The following is a 19,229-nucleotide window of genomic DNA, read 5'->3' on the forward strand; positions in this document are numbered from 1 at the left end:
GTGGTGTCAGCGTTTCACCTGAACCAGCCTATTGTGGTGCCGGCGGCTACTAGTGAATTGGAGGACTCCAAGTTGCTAGACGTTGTCAGGGCCCTGAAAATATATGTTTCCAGGACGGCTGGAGTCAGAAACTCTGACTCGCTGTTTATCCTGTATGCACCCAACAAGCTGGGTGCTCCTGCTTCTAAGCAGTCTATTGCTCGCTGGATTTGTAGTACAATTCAGCTTGCACATTCTGTGGCAGGCATACCACAGCCAAAATCTGTAAATGCCCATTCCACAAGGAAGGTGGGCTCATCTTGGGCGGCTGCCCGAGGGGTCTCGGCTTTACAACTTTGCCGAGCAGCTACTTGGTCAGGGGCAAACACGTTTGCAAAATTCTACAAATTTGATACCCTGGCTGAGGAGGACCTGGAGTTCTCTCATTCGGTGCTACAGAGTCATCCGCACTCTCCCGCCCGTTTGGGAGCTTTGGTATAATCCCCATGGTCCTTACGGAGTTCCCAGCATCCACTAGGACGTTAGAGAAAATAAGAATTTACTCACCGGTAATTCTATTTCTCGTAGTCCGTAGTGGATGCTGGGCGCCCATCCCAAGTGCGGATTGTCTGCAATACTTGTAAATAGTTATTGTTAACTAAAGGGTTATTGTTGAGCCATCTGTTGAGAGGCTCAGTTGTTTTCATACTGTCAAACTGGATATAGTATCACGAGTTGTACGGTGTGATTGGTGTGGCTGGTAAGAGTCTTACCCGGGATTCTAAATCCTTCCTTATTATGTCTGCTCGTCCGGGCACAGTGTCCTAACTGAGGCTTGGAGGAGGGTCATAGTGGGAGGAGCCAGTGCACACCAGGTAGTCATAAATCTTTCTACAGTGCCCAGCCTCCTTCGGAGCCCGCTATTCCCCATGGTCCTTACGGAGTTCCCAGCATCCACTACGGACTACGAGAAATAGAATTACCGGTGAGTAAATTCTTATTTTTTAACACAGCTACGATCAGGTCTGAATCACCCCATGAGTCCCTTAACTTGTTCTAGAGCTTTCAAAACTTTTCTAAGTTCTATAAACTTGGTTACACGTGTAATGCTTAATGTACAGTATTTTGTCTATACTAGGTTACAATTTGTAAATGATGAGGACAAACGTTAAAATGAGAGGCGGCTCTTAATGTATTACTTTCTTTTAAAATGCTTTATAAATGAATAATATATTTAAAATATACCCATAATAATGGCACTTGTGCAAATAATATACTTTACGTAATTAGTATTATTATTATTTCAACTTCACAAAGGAATTTAATTGATACCCGGGTAAGAGGCTTTTTATTCTTTTTATGTCATTTTCATTATTAAAAAAAAAGAACGGCTAGACAATCTGAAGGTCTCCAGCTGCTGAACTACAGCTGAATTGAGGGTTTCCTTTTCCTTGCTCTCTAGGTATAGCGACCTGCTCCTTCGCTGCCGGGAACTAGACTCCTGGACTCAAGATCTTTGTCTCCCAAGTGTCGTCTGGATATCAGGCTTTTTCAACCCCCAGTCCTTCCTCACAGGTAGGGAGCACATCACAACTCATTAGTAATTTACTGCTACAGTAATTTTTATAATTACTGCCAGGAGGGCTCATTAAATTTGATCTAATGAATAAATATTGTATTTTTCAACATGATTACCAGAACTGCTTAACTGTGTGCCATAAACAATTATTTTTTTCCTCCATGCTTTATCATCATTCAATGCATGTTTGCCATTTTAGAATATTTTTATTAAATGATGTATACATATTTTATTGTACTTCAGGGTATTAGATTTGTCCATTAAAGTGATGGAACTGATTAATTGATGCACATATATAAAATCTGCATAGTGGTGTATGCTGTAAGTTAATGCACACCCGATGTGACTTTCAGAAACTAATGTTGCCTTGAGTAATAGTAATAATAATAATAATAATAATAAAAATACAAAAAGCTTTACAAACATGTAAACTAGTATTACAATTTTAACTGTATTTTAGGAAATTATGGATATTGGATTTTTTTTTATGGCGAATGCTACAAACAGTTAAAGTTCATTGGCTCAGCTACTTGCAGTTCCGGGAGTAAACTAAAGTTTTATCCATGCTTCCAAATGATACCCATAGCCATGCACTGGGAAAAGGAAAGCATAAGCAGTGAGAGCAAGCAGGATAACCTCACTCTTATGGCAGTTACACACTAGGCGATGTGCTCGATGAGCGACGTCGCCTAGTGTTTCCCACCCGGGCTGGTGCGGTCGGTGGCAGTGCGCACACACTGAGCGATATGATGACCATTTCGCTCAGTGACGTCATGCCACGGCCGAGCCGTGCATGCAGCTTCTGGTTGACAGTCCAAATTGAGCTGCATGTACGGGCGACAGTGATTGTCGTTAATGACCCGTGTGGCCACGCATCGCTCGTCGGCAGACACACTTGCTGAGAAAGAAAATGACGTCACTCAGGAAGGATGAAAATGAGCGACGTCGTTTACTTTCTTGGCAAGTGTGTATGCACCTTTAGTAATTGTTATGGCTGGTCCGACATGATTTTCCCAACGACAAGCTTTGGTATAAGCATAACAGCCTTACTTAAAATATTTACATTTCAAATGTTTATATTATAAGAAGACTTGAACAGTTTTCAGAAAATGCACCACCCTATAGGGTCGATGATGAGGCTATGCTGGGAATTGTAGTTCTAGAACAGCTGGAAAGTATTTTGGATGCTACTGCTTTCTATGGAGCAGGCCACCCAGTGTCGGACTGGGGCATGTAGGGCCCACCGGGTATATACAGTAAATACTGTAGTGCATGCATGATAATGTACTAGATTAGTAACAGTACAGTCTGAAACCTGATCCCTAGAGGAATGGGTGGGCCCCCAGGCAGTAGGGCCCACCGGTGGTTTCTCCTGTACCCCTGTGGGCCAGTCCAACCCTGAGGCCACCTCACTTTGTAACACTTGGCAATCTCCAAATCCCAGTATGTTCCACTATCGCTTTAAATGTTTTGTCTCCTGGTAAAAAATAAAAAGAAACAAAGTAAATGAATAAAATTGAAATTGTCTGCTTCCAATACATTGAAGTTGCATAATGATCTGAGAAATGAGTATGGCGGTTGGAAATAAGCTCTCTTACTTATACTGCTTTATTTCACTCATGCCATTTATCTAACTATGAAACATACATTTATGGGAATATCATATCTTGCAAACTGGTGTTTAGCTCGGTGGTTACAGATGCTGAGTGATTATAAAAAGAACCAATTTGCGAATTATATTATTCAACTAAAAACAATTCTTGCAGCTGTCATGCAAAGTTTAGCTCGGAAAAATGAATGGCCCCTGGATAAGATGCATCTCACTGTTGATGTAATGAAGAAATACAAGGAGGAATTTTCACAGCCAGCCAGGGAAGGAGCATACATCTACGGATTGTACTTGGAAGGTAGGAGTGTGCGAGATTTTTCTTACTTAGTCCATCACTTTTTATTCCATCCCTATCATTCCATCCTGCCAAGGTAAGGGTAAAATCACGATCCACAAATTGGGACAGTTGAGAAGTGTGCTGTTCACCTATGTTTGCACGAAGTATAGTTAGATATCACTTAGTCCAGGGCTGACCCATGACCACGGAGTGTCCCAGAAGCTCTCCCTTCCATTGGAACCCTAGAAGTATGGATGCCCATCGACTATCGATTGTTCACAACACTTGATGGTTTATGACCAATGGCAAGTGGGGTTCCACCATAGATGGTGCAGTATCAATGCCAGAACATCAATGGTGGTGACCATTGGTCGTAAACATCAACCTCTGCCTCCTGGCCCCTGGCACAGGTGACACCATAACATCACACAAGAACTGTGAGCAGGAAGATGGGCACAGGCACATTTTAAGGACTGTGACTTGTACCTTTCTATATAGTGGGGGATCCCCGCAGAGTGGAAACAGTTGCCTTGCGCTCTAGGTGACAGAACCACTTGCAGGTCCCTTATTTGGGCAATGGCCACCAATCCTCAGTGAGGGGAATGAGTAACCTCATGTCAGTCATAAAGCATTTTTACTTCCCCCTAAACCCCATTGCTCCTGCTCAGCTCCATAACACACTTTAGAAGGCTCTACAACCAATGTTTAGCTTCCCCTTGTCTTGTAATTACCTTTTATACTCACACACATTCATTCATACTGTACATCCTATTCCAATTACACAAAACAGATAGAATATTAAATTATATATTCTTTTATTATCCAACTAATCTAACATTATTATTTTTTTGCTCACATACATTGCTGTTAACACCAATTACAGAGCTAAGTTAACTATTTTCATTCCTTTAAGGAGATAAACTCTTACATACACTAAGCAGACATACTCTTCTATATCTATATAATAGTTTGCTAAAATCTGTCCCGTCTGCAACATGCATGTGCTCCGATGGTTCCCACTGCTAGGGAGATGGCACAGTCCTAGCTGCGCAGGAAAAGAGGGTCCAGCCAGCCACCAGGAATGGGATAAATATGGTAGCGGAAGGGCGAAACAGAACAGTGGGGGCGGCAGGATGGATCAGAGTGGGCAGGTCAGGATGGACCATTTGGAGTGAAGGGATGGGATGAGCAGCGGGGATCGGAGCAGTGGAAAGGGGGTGGTAATACGTATTGTAAGTGTATATTGACAGAAACAAACTACACTATGCTCATACAGACATTTTTTTACGATACCTGTAGTGCTATAATGCTTTATATACATTCTCCAAATTCTCCATTATCCACTACAATGGGTTTCTAAAAGGAATGAGTTAAAAAATAAATACAAAATAAATACACAGCAGGTACATGGGTGCAAAGAAGGACAGCTACATAGGGGGTAATTCTGAGTTGATCGTAGCAGCAAGTTTGTTAGCAATTGGGCAAAACCATGGGGGGTGATTCCGAGTTGTTCGCTCGCTAGCTGCTTTTAGCAACATTGCACACGCTAAGCCGCCGCCCTCTGGGAGTGTATCTTAGCTTAGCAGAATTGCGAACGAAAGATTCGCAGAATAGCGAAAAGAAATTTCTTAGCAGTTTCTGAGTAGCTCCAGACCTACTCACAAATAGCGATCAGCTCAGGCCGTTTCGTTCCTGGTTTGACGTCACACACACGCCCAGCGTCCGACCAGCCACTCCCCCGTTTCTCCAGACACTCCCACGTTTTTCCCTGGCACGCCTGCGTTTTTCCGCACACTCCCAGAAAACGGCCAGTTTCCGCCCAGAAACACCCACTTCCTGTCAATCACACTCCGATCACTTCAACGATGAAAAATCTTCGTGCGGGCGTGAGTAAATCTACTAAGTTTTGAGTTAAAATACTAACCGCATGCGCACTGCGAACCATGCGCATGTGAATTTTTGCCTTAATCGCTCCGTTGCGGCAACGAGCGAACAACTCGGAATGACCCCCCATGTGCACTGCAGGGGGGCAGATATAACATGTGCAGAGAGAGTTAGATTTGGGTGGGTTATTTTGTTTTTGTGCAGGGTAAATACTATAGATGAGCGGGTTCGGATTTATCGCCAGAATGTACGCCAGTTCGGTTTTATCCGGATTTTTTCTATTGGCTATCCAAAACACGTGACACCCGTGAGCCAATAAGATGCCGTTTTGAGAACCGAGTAAAACCGAACCCGCTCATCTCTTGTAAATACTGGCTGCTTTATTTTTACACTGCAATTTAGATTTCAGTTTGAATACACCCCACCCAAATCTTACTCTCTCTGCACATGTTATATCTGCCTCCCCTGCAGTGCACATGGTTTTGCCTAACTGCTAACAAAGTTCCTGCTGCGATCAACTCAGAATTACCCCCATAGTCCACACTCCTGGACGTAGGGCCTAATTCAGACCTGATCGCAGCAGCAAATCTGTTAGCTAATGGGCAAAACCATGGCCCTCATTCCGAGTTGATAACTCGCTGCCGTTTTTCGCAGCGCAGCGATCAGGTGAAAAATCGGCAATTCTGCGCATGCGCATGGTACTTAGCGCGCATGCGCTAAGTACTTTCACACAAAACTTTGTACTTTTACACAAGCTCGAGCGACGCTTTTCAGTCGCTCGAGTGTTTGTAGTGTGATTGACAGGAAGTGGGTGTTTCTGGGCGGCAACTCAGCGTTTTCAGGGAGTGTGCTAAAAAACGCAGGCGTGCCAAGAAAAAACGCAGGAGTGGCTGGAGAAACGGAGGAGTGGCTGGAGAAACGGAGGAGTGGCTGGCTGAACGCAGGGCGTGTTTGTGACGTCAAACCAGGAACTAAACGGACTGAGGTGAACGCAATCTAGGAGTAGGTCTGGAGCTACTCAGAAACTGCAGGAAAAGTTTTTCGAGCAATTCTGCTAATCTTTCGTTCGCTATTCTGCTAAGCAAAGATACACTCCCAGAGGGCGGCGGCCTAGCGTTTGCAATGCTGTTAAAAGTAGCTAGCGAGCGATCAACACGGAATGAGGGCCATTGTGCACTGCAGGAGGGGCAGATATAACATATGCAGAGAGAGTTAGATTTGGGTGGATTATATTGTTTCTGTGCAGGGTAAATACTGGCTGCTTTATTTTTACACTGCAATTTAGATTTCAGTTTGAACACACCCCACCCAAATCTAACTCTCTCTGCACGTTATTTCTCTTACATCATAAGGGATACTGGAAATCCATTTAGTACCATGGGGTATAGATGGGTCCACTAGGAACCATGGGCACTATAGAAGTTTGACTAGGTGTGCTGGCTCCTCTCTCTATGCCCCTCCTACCAGATTCAGTTTTGAAAATGTGCCCGGATGAGCCGGTCACATCTCTGGAAGCTCCTGAAGAGTTTTCTGCATTTATTTTATACGTTTGTTATTTTCAGGCAGGTCTGGATGGCACCAGCCTGCCTGCTTCGTGGGACTTAGGGGGGGGGGACGGAGCAACCTCTCTCAGGGTTAATGGTCCCGTTCCCCACTGACAGGACACTAGCTCCTGAGGGAACTATTCGCAAGCCCCACCACGGCGAGCATACACTCCCACAGCACGCCCCCACCCCAAACAGAGCCAGAAGAAAGAAGAGTGGTTAGTACTAAGATTATCGAGTCGCCGGCCATTAGTGCAGCATTAGGGTACGGAGATGCACGGCTTCTAAACGGGGTGGACTGCGTCTCCTGACTGTGTACATTAGTGTACACAGTACCCAGACTGGCACCAAAGCCATAAAAGGAGTCTGTCTACATTTTATGCACATAGACTCATACTGCCAGTATAAAAAAGAGCGGGAAGACCACGTGCCATTGAAGGGGCAGGCCTTCACTATGAGCGGATCCAGCAGCTCACAAGCGCCATATTCCCTACTGCAGCAGACACAGATGCTGACTAACAGGGAAACGCAGCTCCTCCGGAGAGACTCCAGATTACCTCAGTGGTACCAGGGGGTCATAGCAGGGGGGGAGTGATTTTCGTAGTGTACTAAGTCCCTAATCTAGGTACTTAGTCTGCAACCCGGCTAAGCTTGGCATTAGCGATAAGGGCGCCATGTGCTGGTTCCATATTCTCTCTGTGTTTCCCTGGAAGGGTTCTTTGTGGGTTAATTGTGCATTTAACCTTTTTCTGTGTGTGTGTGCTGTCACTGTTACAGTATGTCAGGCAAAAAGTGTGTTTCATGTAAGACAGTGTTCCGCTTCCCCAGGGGGGTTCACTAGTGTGTACTCAGTGTAGTATCCCTTCCCAGGCTAGTGGGCCAGAATCTCGGAATGAGAAAGAGACGCAATACTTAAGACCATAGGTTCTCAAACTCGGTACTCAGGACCCCACACAGTGCATGTTTTGCAGGTCTCCTCACAGAATCACAAGTTAAATAATTGACTCCACCTGTGGACCTTTTAAAATGTGTCTGTGAGTATTTAATACACCTCTGCACCTACTAGTCTACCTGCAAAACATGCACTGTGTGGGGTCCTGAGGACCGAGATTGAGAACCTGTGATTAAGACAATCTATAACTGAGTTTATGAAAAAAGACTCAGTACCCAAACCAGCGTCTCAGTCCCCTGCCATTTCTCCGCAAAAACATACTTTGGCACATATCCTGCACTCTGACTCTGATGATGAGGGGTCAGAAATGGAGGAGGGTGAGGTGGACTCAGAGGTGGGAGAGGGTACTCTGTCGCAGGGAATAGAGCATACTTGCCTACCCTACCCTCTCCATGAGGGAGAAAATGCTCTGTTCCTGGACTTTCCTGGTAATGTATGATTGCCATCACCTGTGGTGAGCTAGTTAATTGATAAGAAAAGTGTTTCACCACAGGTGATGGCAATCATACATTATCAGGAAAGTCCAGGAAAAGAGCATTTTCTCCCTCATGGAGAGGGTCAGGTAGGCAAGTATGGAATAGAGGCTCTCATAGATGCTATCAGAGAAGTTCTGAATATCCCTGATAAGGTGACAGAGGAGAGTGAGGAATCTTATTTTTATATAAAGAAGAAATCCTCTGCTTCTTTTCCTGTGTCAAAGGAACTCAATACCCAGTTTGAAGAACCGTGGGTTAATCCAGAAGTTTATGAAATTTAAAATCCCAAAACAGTTGGAAAAAATGGGAGAATCCACCGATAGTGGATGCATCAGTCTCCAGGAAAAATTGTATTGCCTGTCCCAGGTGCAGCCTCCCTAAAAGACGCTAGTAAGATACAAATGTAACCAGCGCTCTACTTATCTAGATATTTGGAGGGTGGCAGCAATACGTGAATTGACGTTAAATTAATAAATGACGTTACCAGGGTTTCACAACTGCGCCTGAATGATAATGGTGTTAATATTATGAAAAAAAGGACAGTAAATAGGATATAAATGTTTGATCTACTATTATAAGTAATACAAAGCCATAGTTTGCATACATGCAAACTGATGAAGAAAGAGAAATAAGTAAATAAAATAAAATAATAATACTACAGGTAAGTGCAAACAAAAAATAAATAATATATGATTATATGGTATAAGGTAGGTCAAATGAAAATTCTGAGTCCAAAGTCTAGTGCAAATAGAGTGTGGCGTCCCACCTCTTTAATTACACTTATGTAGTTCTGCACTAAGGCCCTCATTCCGAGTTGTTCGCTCGTTGCCGATTTTCTCTATTTTGCGATTAGTCGCTTACTGCGCATGCGCAATGTTCGCAGAGCGCATGCGCTTAGTTATTTTACTCAACAGTTAGGTATTTTACTCACGGCATTACGAGGAATTTTCTTTGTTCTGGTGATCGGAGTGTGATTGACAGGAAGTGGGTGTTTCTGGGCGGAAACTGACCGTTTTATGGGTGTGTGTGAAAAAACGCTGCCGTTTCTGGGAAAAACGCGGGAGTGTCTGAAGAAACGGGCGGGCGGTGGACGTCTGTGGATGCAGGCGCCTCCCGCCATCCGTGGCAGAGGTGACAAGCGGTAAGTCCGGAGCAAATAGTTAACTTGTCCCCTGGTTACCTTGTCCCCCCGCTATCCAGTCAGGGGTACCCCTTAGTGTTGTTACAGCGGCCGGACCAGAACCTTTTTATTAACTTATTGTGTAGCCATTCATGTGGTTCGTGGGAAGAACCATGGTACACACCCACTTATATGATGTAATCAAGTATGGGCATAAATAGCCCTCAACAAAGATGTCATTCAAGGACTCCCTGAGGAAGACCCAGACGGGTCGACACGCGTTGGAGGAAAAACATAAAACTTCCACTTCTATAATCAGTGTCCACATATACAAGACAGCGGAGCTCTATAACAACTTCTATACGAAACACACCACAGACATAGGAGGTACTACGCAGGAAGATCAAGTCATGTGGCCGATAGGTGCGAGACCAGGGAGCAGAGTACCGATCAACAGCCGCAAGGAAGACCGAGCGAAGCAGTGGAAGCGGACGTCGGGATTCAAGCACAGGAGATAAGGTAAAAGCTCCGTAAGAGGGGATATGCGCGGCGGACAGTCTCTTTGTGGGTCCCTAAGCCAGCGCTACCTTCCCCCCAGAGACACAACTGCGTCCCTCGGACCCGGAGGGCGGTGGACGTCTGTGGATGCAGGCGCCTCCCGCCGACCGTGGCAGAGGTGACAAGCAGTAACTCCGGAGCAAATAGTTAACTTGTCCCCTGGTCACCTTGTCCCCCCGCTATCCAGTCAGGGGTACCCCTTAGTGTTGTTACCGCGGCCGGACCAGAACCTGCCTCTAAAAAGAGGAGAACTTTTAACATCTATAACGGACTCCCTAACCCCAAGTTCCAACTTATTATAAGAGCTTCCATTCCCATTGGGATTGTGTTGTATTATTCCACTTAGTGCAGAACTACATAAGTGTAATCAAAGAGGTGGGACGCCACACTCTATTTGCACTAGACTTTGGACTCAGAATTTTCATTTGACCTACCTTATACCATATAATCATATATTATTTATTTTTTGTTTGCACTTACCTGTAGTATTATTATTTTATTTTATTTACTTATTTCTCTTCATCAGTTTGCATGTATGCAAACTATGGCTTTGAATTACTTATAATAGTAGATTAAACATTTATATCCCATTTACTGTCCTTATTTTCATAATATTAACACTATTATCATTCAGGCGCAGTTGTGAAACCCTGGTAAAATCCCTAAAAGACGCGGCTGATCGCAAAATTGAGACTACGCTCAAATCTTTGTATACAGCTGCTGGGGTGGCCCAAAGACCCACTATAGCATCTGGGTGGATTACGCAAGCCATTGCTAAATGGTCAGGTAACCTGAGGGGATAGATACTTTATCTCAAGTGGAGATTGTTTTGCCCCTGCAACACATACAGCACTTTATGGTGGAAGTCATAAAAGAGATAGGCTTGCTTAATGCACACACTACAGCTATGGCAGAGGTTCTCAAACTCGGTCCTCGGGGGCACACACAGTGCATGTTTTGCAGGTAACCCAGCAGATCCACAGGTGTATTAATTACTCACTGACACATTTTAAAAGGTCCACAGGTGGAGCTAATTATTTCACTTGCGATTCTGTGAGGAGACCTGCAAAACATGCACTGTGTGTGCCCCAGAGGACCGAGTTTGAGAACCTCTGAGCTATGGCAATGTCAGCGTGCAGGGGCTTATGGCTATGCCAGTGGACTGCGGATGCGGACTCCAGGAAAGGTGTGGAAGGCCTACCTTTCACAGACGAACTAGACAAGTGGATCTCCAAAGCTACTGCGAGTAAGTCCACATACCTACCTTCTGCAGCTCCCCCAGCTAGGAAGGCTTACTCAGAACCCAATTTACAGTCCTTTCGGACTGCCAAGTTTAGGGGCAAGGCCAGAGGTTCTTCTACCATCGCCAGAGATGCTAGAGGAAAACCACGCAAACCAGCGACTGCTGGTTCACAGGAACAGGGCTCAGGCTCTGCTTCCTCAAAACCTTCAGCATGACAGTGGACTGCGATGCCTGGAGGACTGGCAAGAGGGAGCCCGGCTAAAATTCTTCAACACATCTGGACAACACCATGCCTGGATCCCTGGGTCATAGACCTTATCTCCCAGGGCTACAGACTGGAGTTCCAGGAGCTCCTACCTCACAGATTCTTCAAATCAGGCTTACCAGTTTCACAAAAGTCAAGAATAACCTTATAGGACGCCATTCAGAAACTGTTACAGACCCAGGTCAACAAGGGGTACTATTCCAGCTTGTTTGTAGTGCCGAAGTCAGACGGTTCAGTAAGACCGATTCTGAACCTCAGGTTGTTGAACCCATACTTAATAGTGTTCAAATTCAAGATGGAGTCTTTTGAGAGCAGTGATCTCAGGTCTAGAGAAGGGGGAATTCCTAGTATCTCTGGATATCAAGGTTGTGTACATTCACATTCCGATCTGGCCGCCTCATCAGGCTTTTCTCCAGTTTGCACTGCAGGACTGTCACTACCAGTTCCAGGCCCTGTCATTTGGTCTCTACATGGCACCGAGGGTGTTCACCAAAGTGATGGCAGAGATGTTACTTCTCTGCAAACATGGAGTGAACATAATTCCGTACCTGGATGATCTTATAGGGAGCAGTTGTTGGAGAACATTGGTCTCTCAACCAGTCTACTGCTGGATCACGGGTGGATTCTGAACCTACCAAAATCTCACCTAGAACCAACGCAGAGGCTTCATTTCCTGGAAATGATACTGGACACAGAGTATTAGACAGTATTTCTTCCCTTGGAAAAGGCAATGGTAATCCAATTGATGGTTTGGGCTGTCCTGAAGCCAGCCGGGATCTCGGTGCATCTCTACATACACCTTCTGGGGAAAATGGTGGCCTCTTTACGAGGCAATTCAGTATGGAAGGTTTCATGCGAGGCCCTTCCAGCTGTATCTGTTGGACAAATGGTCCAGATCGCATCTTCACATGCACCAGAGGATTCGTCTATTGCCAGAGCTCCCTCCTGTGGTGGTTACAAAATTCTCACCTAGTCGAGGTTCGGGGTTCGGAATTGGATTTTGCTTACCAGAAACGCAAGTCTCAGAGGTTGGGGCGCAGTCACCCAGGGGGTGCAGTTTCAGGGAAGATGGTCAAGTTGTCCTGCCAATAAACATCCTGGAACTCGGGGCTATCTACAACGCCCTTCGACAGGCCTCATTTCTTCTTCAGAATCAGGCCATGTGATGGCAGTGACATACATAAACCGGCAGGGCGGAACGAAAAGCAGAGCCGCAATGTCAGTGGTGTCAAGAATTCTCCTCTGGGTGGAAAAACACGCCGTGGCATTGTCGGCGGTCTTCATTCTGGGAGTAGACAACTGGGAAGCAGATTTCCTCAGCATACATGACCTGCACCCGGGGGAATGGGGCCTTCACCCAGAGGTGTTCCGGTGGCTGACGCGACGGTGGGTATATCCACAAATCGACAAGATGGCCTCTCGACTCAACAAGAAGCTCAAGCGGTATTGTTCCAGGGCAAGAGACCCCCAAGCAGTGGCGGTAGATGCCCTGACAATCCCGTGGGTCTACCAGCTGGTGTATGTGTTTCCTCCACTTCCTCTGATCCCAAGAATTCTAAAAAGAATAAAAAAGGGAAAAGGTTAAAGCAATCCTCATTGCTCCGGACTGGCCACGGAGGGCCTGGTATGCGGATCTTCTCGAGATGCTGCTCAAAGATTCGTGGCCTCTACCTCTTCGCAAGGATCTTCTGCAACAGGGACCGTTCGTCTATCAAGACTTACCGCGACTACGTTTAACGGCATGGAAGTTGAATGGATGATTCTAGCCAGGAGAGGGTTTCCTGACAAGGTCATCCCGACTATGATCCAAGCCAGGAAGGGGGTAACGTCTAAACATTACCACCGTATCTGGAAGAAATATGTCTCTTGGTGTGAGAGCAGACAATATTCTGCCGTGGAATTTCATATGGAACGTTTCATGCTTTTTCTTCAGTCGGTGTGGATGTTGCCCTACGTCTAGGCTCCATAAAGGTCGATTTCAGTCTTTCAGAAATAATAGGCTTCTCTCCGAGGTCCAGACATTCTTGAAAGGTGTTCTGCACATTCAACCTCCCTTTGTGCCTCCCACGGCACCTTGGGATCTCAATTTGGTGCTGCAGTTCCTCCAATCGGACTGCTTTGAATCGTTACAGGGGGTAGATGTAAAGTACCTTACGTGGAAGACCGTCACACTGTTGGCCTTGGCTTCAGTGAGACATGTGTTGGAGTTGGGGGCGTTGTCATACAAGAGACCCTACTTAATTTTTTATGAGGACAGAGCTGAACTCAGGACTCGTCAGCAATATCTTCTTAAGGTAGTGTCCACGGTTCACATCAACCAACCTATTGTGGTTCTGGTTGTTCCGGACACCTCTGCTACTTCAAAGTATTTGGATGTTGTGAGAGCTTTGAAGATTTATGTGAAGAGAATAGCTTGTCACAGGAAATCTGACTCGCTGTGCGTTCTCTATGATCCCAATAAAATTGGGTGTCCTGCTTCAAAGCAGACAATTGCATGTGGATCAGGCTCACTATCCAGCATGCTTATTCCATGGCAGGCTTGTCGGTTTCAAAATCTGTACAGGCCCACTCTACTATGTCTTTGGGTTCTTCTTGGGCAGCTGCCCGGGGTGTCTCGGCTTTACAGCTCTGCCGAGCAGCTACTTGGTCAGGTCCGAACACGTTTGCTAAGTTTTACAAGTTTGAAACTTTGACCTGTGAGGAACTTCAGTTTGGTCAATCGGTTCTGCAGGAACATCAGCACTCTACCACCTGGTTTGGGAGCTTTGGTACTTCCCCATGGTACAAAATGGATTCCCCGTATCCCCTAGAACGTAAGAGAAAATAGGATTTTAATTACCTACCGGTAAATCCTTTTCTCGTAGTCCGTAGGGGATACTGGGCGCCCACCCGATGCTTCGTTCTTCCTGCACTGTTACTTGGTTAAGTATTCTTGTTTGGTTCAGTTGTTGCTGTTCCTGTTTACATGTTTGGTTAGCATGGCTTTCCTCTTGTTCTGGTTGTGCTGGCTCGAAATCTCACCACTTTCCTTTTTCTATATCTTTCTCTCAAAGTATGTCCGTCTCCTCGGGCACAGTTTCCTAGACTGAGTCTGGTAAGAAAGGCATAGAGGGAGGAGCCAGCACACCTAGTCAAACTTCTATAGTGCCCATGGCTCCTAGTGGACCCGTCTATACCCTATGGTACTAAATCGATTCCCATTATCCCCTACGGACTACGAGAAAAGGATTTGCCGGTAGGTAATTAAAATCCTTTATCTGCCTCCCCTACACTGCAAATGGTTTTGCCCATTAGCTAACAAATTTGCTGCTGCAATCAGGTCTGAATTAGGCCCTTAAGATAGGTACGCACTATACAATTATCTGGCAGATAATCTGCCAGATCTAGCTGGTTGGAATGAAGATCTGGTAATGGATGAGAGCAAATGACAATCGACCATTTGCTCCCAAACACTGGAAAACGGACAAAAACTGTCAGTCATCCAAGTTGGTTAAATTTGTGTTTAACTAATTTGTATGAACTACAGGTATGTTCGTTTTCCAGTGTTTGGGAGCAGATGGTCGATTGTCATTTGCTCTCATCCATTACCAGATCTTCATTCCAACCAGCCAGAACTGGCAGCTTATCTGCCAGATAATTGTATAGTGTGTACCTAGCTTTAGTGTGAGGGGGTGGTGGGCACCTATTATGTTGTTAATGACACTTGTGATTGGTACTTCAAGTAAAAAAAAAAAAAAAGAGGACACCAATTAACAGATGTGCATACGCACTAACAAGGAAAATTACCCTCCAGTAGTGCTGGGATGTAAGGACAAGTGCAAGACACTCTGACCCAGAGGCTCCCAAACTTGGTCAAGGCACTGTAACGGTCCAGTTTTTAAAGATATCCATGACTCAGCACAGATGGTTAAATCAAATAGACTGAGGTACTAATTAAGTCACCTCCTGTGTGGCCAAGCATGGATGTACTTAAGACCTGTACTGCTACGGTACCCGCATTTGGAAACCATTGCTCTAACCTATCTAATTCTGTGTCCAGTGTTCTGTGTTAATAACTGACAGACACATCAGATGTGTGAAAGAGTTCAATTCATGGGCCACTTTCTCCTAGAAGTCACTGTGTGCCCCGTACTGCCTACTGAGCTGTAGGCAATAATCTCAAACAGTTTGAACTTTGAAAGCAGCATCTGATAGGGATAGAGTGCCCTCATACTTCTACAGAGGGGACAGCATCGGGGAGAAACTCCACTTAGTGGTTGTTGATTTTTTTTATTGCTCATTCCCTAAGGCAATCTGAAATGTGCAATGGTCTGTGTTTTATCCATTTCCAAATGTACACTGAGAACGAGGCAGATGATGGTAGTGAAAGGAAATGTGGGAACTGTTTTCAAGCTTCACTCTAAGGCAGTTTCCCAGTACAGTCCAAGTTTTAAGAATATCCATGTTTGAGCACAGGTCAGTCAATTTGATGTAACCATCTGGACTTAAGCATGGATATCCTTAAAACCTGGGCTCTATTTAATAAATGACAGAAAAGGCTGCTCTCCAGCACTTTAGCTGGAGAAAGCCATACTTTTATTCTCTTTTTAGGTGAAAATTGTTGGTAAATCACTGATTTCTCAACCTTTTCATTTCTCCATTCTAGTCCTGCAGTCTCACTGTCGTCTTACCTGCAGACAAGCAGGAGAGAGTCATTCTCTTCCTCCTGTTCTCTTCCCAACTCACATTTCCCCCAGTTGGCTTACACTTCCCATAGCCAGCTTCCAATCAGCATCAGTCTGATATCTCCAACACTGATTGGTGCATGCAGGTACCTTTCGCAAATGTGAAATATGAGAGTTTCCTGGCCAGGACAGCTCTTTGCTGCAAACACTAATCCCGCATTTCAAAAATACAAATAAAATAACTATAAAGCAAAAATCTGCAATTTTGATATACCACTCTTCACTATGCTTTTTAAATAGACCGCTTAATACCTTTAGTGCATAACCTATCATGAACTAATGTGTGTTGTTCAATTAAAGTCTTTTACTCCCCCCCCCCCCCCACACACACACACAAAATAGTTTATTAAAATATATTTCAAATTATAGATGTTTTGCACATTAGTAACAAAACCCACATGGTCATGCAGGGATATTCTTATAGTTATGTTGGTAACTAAAAAACAGCTTGTTTGCCTGCTACTGTCATTGTGAAGTTAGTATCACTCTGTTGTGTATCATGGTGTTGCAGGAGCTCAGTGGGATATACAGGGAGGACACATTGCCGAAGCACGTCTGAAGTCTCCAAATCCAATTATGCCGGTCATCTTTGTGCGAGCTATACCCAATGACAGACAAGATACAAGAAACATGTACGAATGCCCAGTTTACAAAACAAAACTGAGAGGTTCAACTTATATTTGGGCTTTTCACTTGAAGACCAAGGAGAGGCCTTCAAAGTGGATTCTTGCTGGTGTTGCTTTACTGTTAAGTGTGTAAAACAAAAAGATTGTGCAAATTTGAGCAAAGTTGTTATAGTTCTGGCTTCACCTCCCTCTCAATTTAACACTTCAGTAGCAATTGCTACTGTTTGTTTGATGTGGATTTTGTTTTTATCCTGTTTTGTATTGTTTATCCTGATGCTTGAACCACATTGGGCCTAATTCAGAGGTGTACAGATGTGCGGCAGATGCCACATTAATACAAATGTTTGGTACTCAGCACATGCGCCGGACCAACACCGCACACGTACAGTATAGGTCTGTGACGCTGGATGCAGATTGGCAGTAGACTGTCAAGGATTAACAGTCTGCTGCTGTTTGGGGGCAATGGCTACAGTTTCCCAAAACTGAGGCGTGTTTCCACCATTGTGGGGGGAGTGATGAGGCCAGGATCTCAGTTAGAAGACAGATTTCCTGGCCTCTTTGTTGGCTCTGCGGCAGCTGGTTTTGCACATCCCTCGCGTCCTAAGACACAAAATCACTAATGCAGCAGGTGGCATGACGCCCCTTGCTGCATTACCATATTAGTGCTATCACTGCTGCTTCCATGTAAGCAGCAGCGATAGCTACTCCAACCACATCTGAATTAGGCCCATATTTGCTAAAGTGGAGGTTTGTAGAAGTGGAGATGTTGCCTATAGAAACCAGATTGTACTTAACATTTATCTAACGCCTTCTAGAATAGCTAGCATCGGGTTGCTATGGGCAACATCTCCAATTCCATAAAACCACACTTTAAATATAACCCATAGTGCGCTGAAGATTACTGGGAAACAAATTGTTTAGATTTGGTCTCTCATTATGAATAAAATAGGGCAGATATTGTATTTCCTCACTATAACTGTTATAGTCCACCCCAGTGGGCTTTGTTACCTTTATTGTAGTATGTAAGTCTACCTCAATTGAAAAGTGCATCAAGTCCTATTGGAGAAGTGCTCTATGAATAAACTCATTATGTAGCCTATTACCTTTTGGAATGGGGTAGTGGAGTTAATGCCACAGAATTGTTGCTGACCATGTGCATCCCTTTATGTCCAGGCTAGCTTCAGCAGGCTAACATGCAGACCACATCGCCACAAGCATGACCAGCTCATTGTCCTCCTGTGGCCTCCAGTCAGGAGCGGTTCTTGGTGCGGGCAAGAAGGGCCTTCGCCCGGCGCGCTGCGGTCTGGGGTCGCGGCCACAGTCACCCCGCGGTTACCGCCGCCTACCCGCACTCCGCTCCACTGCTGCAGCAGACGCCGTGGGCTGTGTGGGCATCCGCTGCAGCCGGCTCCAGGGACAGACACTAGAGGTCATTATTGACCTCTAGTGTCTGTGCGGCGCTGCTATGAGAGAGACGTCATGACGTCTCTCCCATAGAGAGGAGCCGGTGGCCAGAGACGGAGCAGCAGCAGCAGCGGTCGGGAAGCAGGAGCGGGGCAGTGTTAAGTATTTTTTTATTTATTTTTGTGTGTGTGTGTTTGTAAGCGGCGACAGGGGGCACAACTACTGGGGGCAAAGAAAGAGGGGGCACAGCTACTGGGGGCAAAGAAATGGGGCACAACTACTGGGGGCAAAGAAAGAGGGGGCACAACTGGGGGCAAAGAAAGAGGGGGCGCAACTACTGGGGGCGCAACTACTGGGGGCAAAGAAAGAGGGGGCACAACTACTGGGGGCAAAGAAAGAGGGGGCACAAGTACTGGGGGCAAAGAAAGAGGGGGCACAACTACTGGGGGCAAAGAAATTGGGCACAACTACTTGGGCAAAGAAAGAGGGGGCACAACTACTGGGGGCAAAAAAAGAGGGGGCACAACTACTGGGGGCAAAGAAAGAGGGGGCACAACTACTGGGGGCAAAGAAAGAGGGGGCACAACTACTGGGGGCAAAGAAAGAGGGGACACAACTACTGGGGGCAATGAAAGAGGTGGCACAACTACTGGGGGCAAAGAAAGAGGGGGCACAACTACTGGGGGCAAAGAAAGAGGGGGCACAACTAATGGGGGCAAAGAAAGAGGGGGCACAACTACTGGGGGCAAAGAAAGAGGGGACACAACTACTGGGGGCAAAGAAAGAGGGGGCACAACTACTGGGGGCAAAGAAAGAGGGGGCACAACTACTGGGGGCAAAGCAACAGGGGGCACAACTACTGAGGGCAAAGCAACAGGGGGCACAACTACTGAGGGCAAAACAACGGGACACAACTACTGGGGGCAAAGCAACAGGGGGCACAACTACTGGGGGCAAAGCAACTGGGGGCACAGCAACGGGGCACAACT

At 45.7% G+C, this 19,229-nt stretch overlaps 1 protein-coding gene across 4 annotated transcripts in view; it reads left to right on the plus strand.

Annotated features, from left to right (window-relative positions):
• The window catches only part of LOC134944673 (dynein axonemal heavy chain 11-like), a 697,358-nt gene extending 679,420 nt beyond the window's left edge, over positions 1 to 17,938 (plus strand). For all 4 annotated transcript variants that reach the window (XM_063933444.1, XM_063933440.1, XM_063933441.1 and 1 more), the window contains 3 exons: positions 1,442 to 1,554; positions 3,325 to 3,465; positions 16,722 to 17,938. In XM_063933444.1, the coding sequence (XP_063789514.1) occupies positions 1,442 to 1,554; positions 3,325 to 3,465; positions 16,722 to 16,969 (502 nt within the window). In that variant the 3' untranslated portion in view covers positions 16,970 to 17,938. The remainder of the gene's footprint in view (positions 1 to 1,441; positions 1,555 to 3,324; positions 3,466 to 16,721) is intronic.
• The last annotated feature ends 1,291 nt before the right edge of the window (positions 17,939 to 19,229 follow it).

This window comes from Pseudophryne corroboree, chromosome 7 (genome assembly GCF_028390025.1).
Source record: "Pseudophryne corroboree isolate aPseCor3 chromosome 7, aPseCor3.hap2, whole genome shotgun sequence".
NCBI lineage: Eukaryota > Metazoa > Chordata > Amphibia > Anura > Myobatrachidae > Pseudophryne > Pseudophryne corroboree.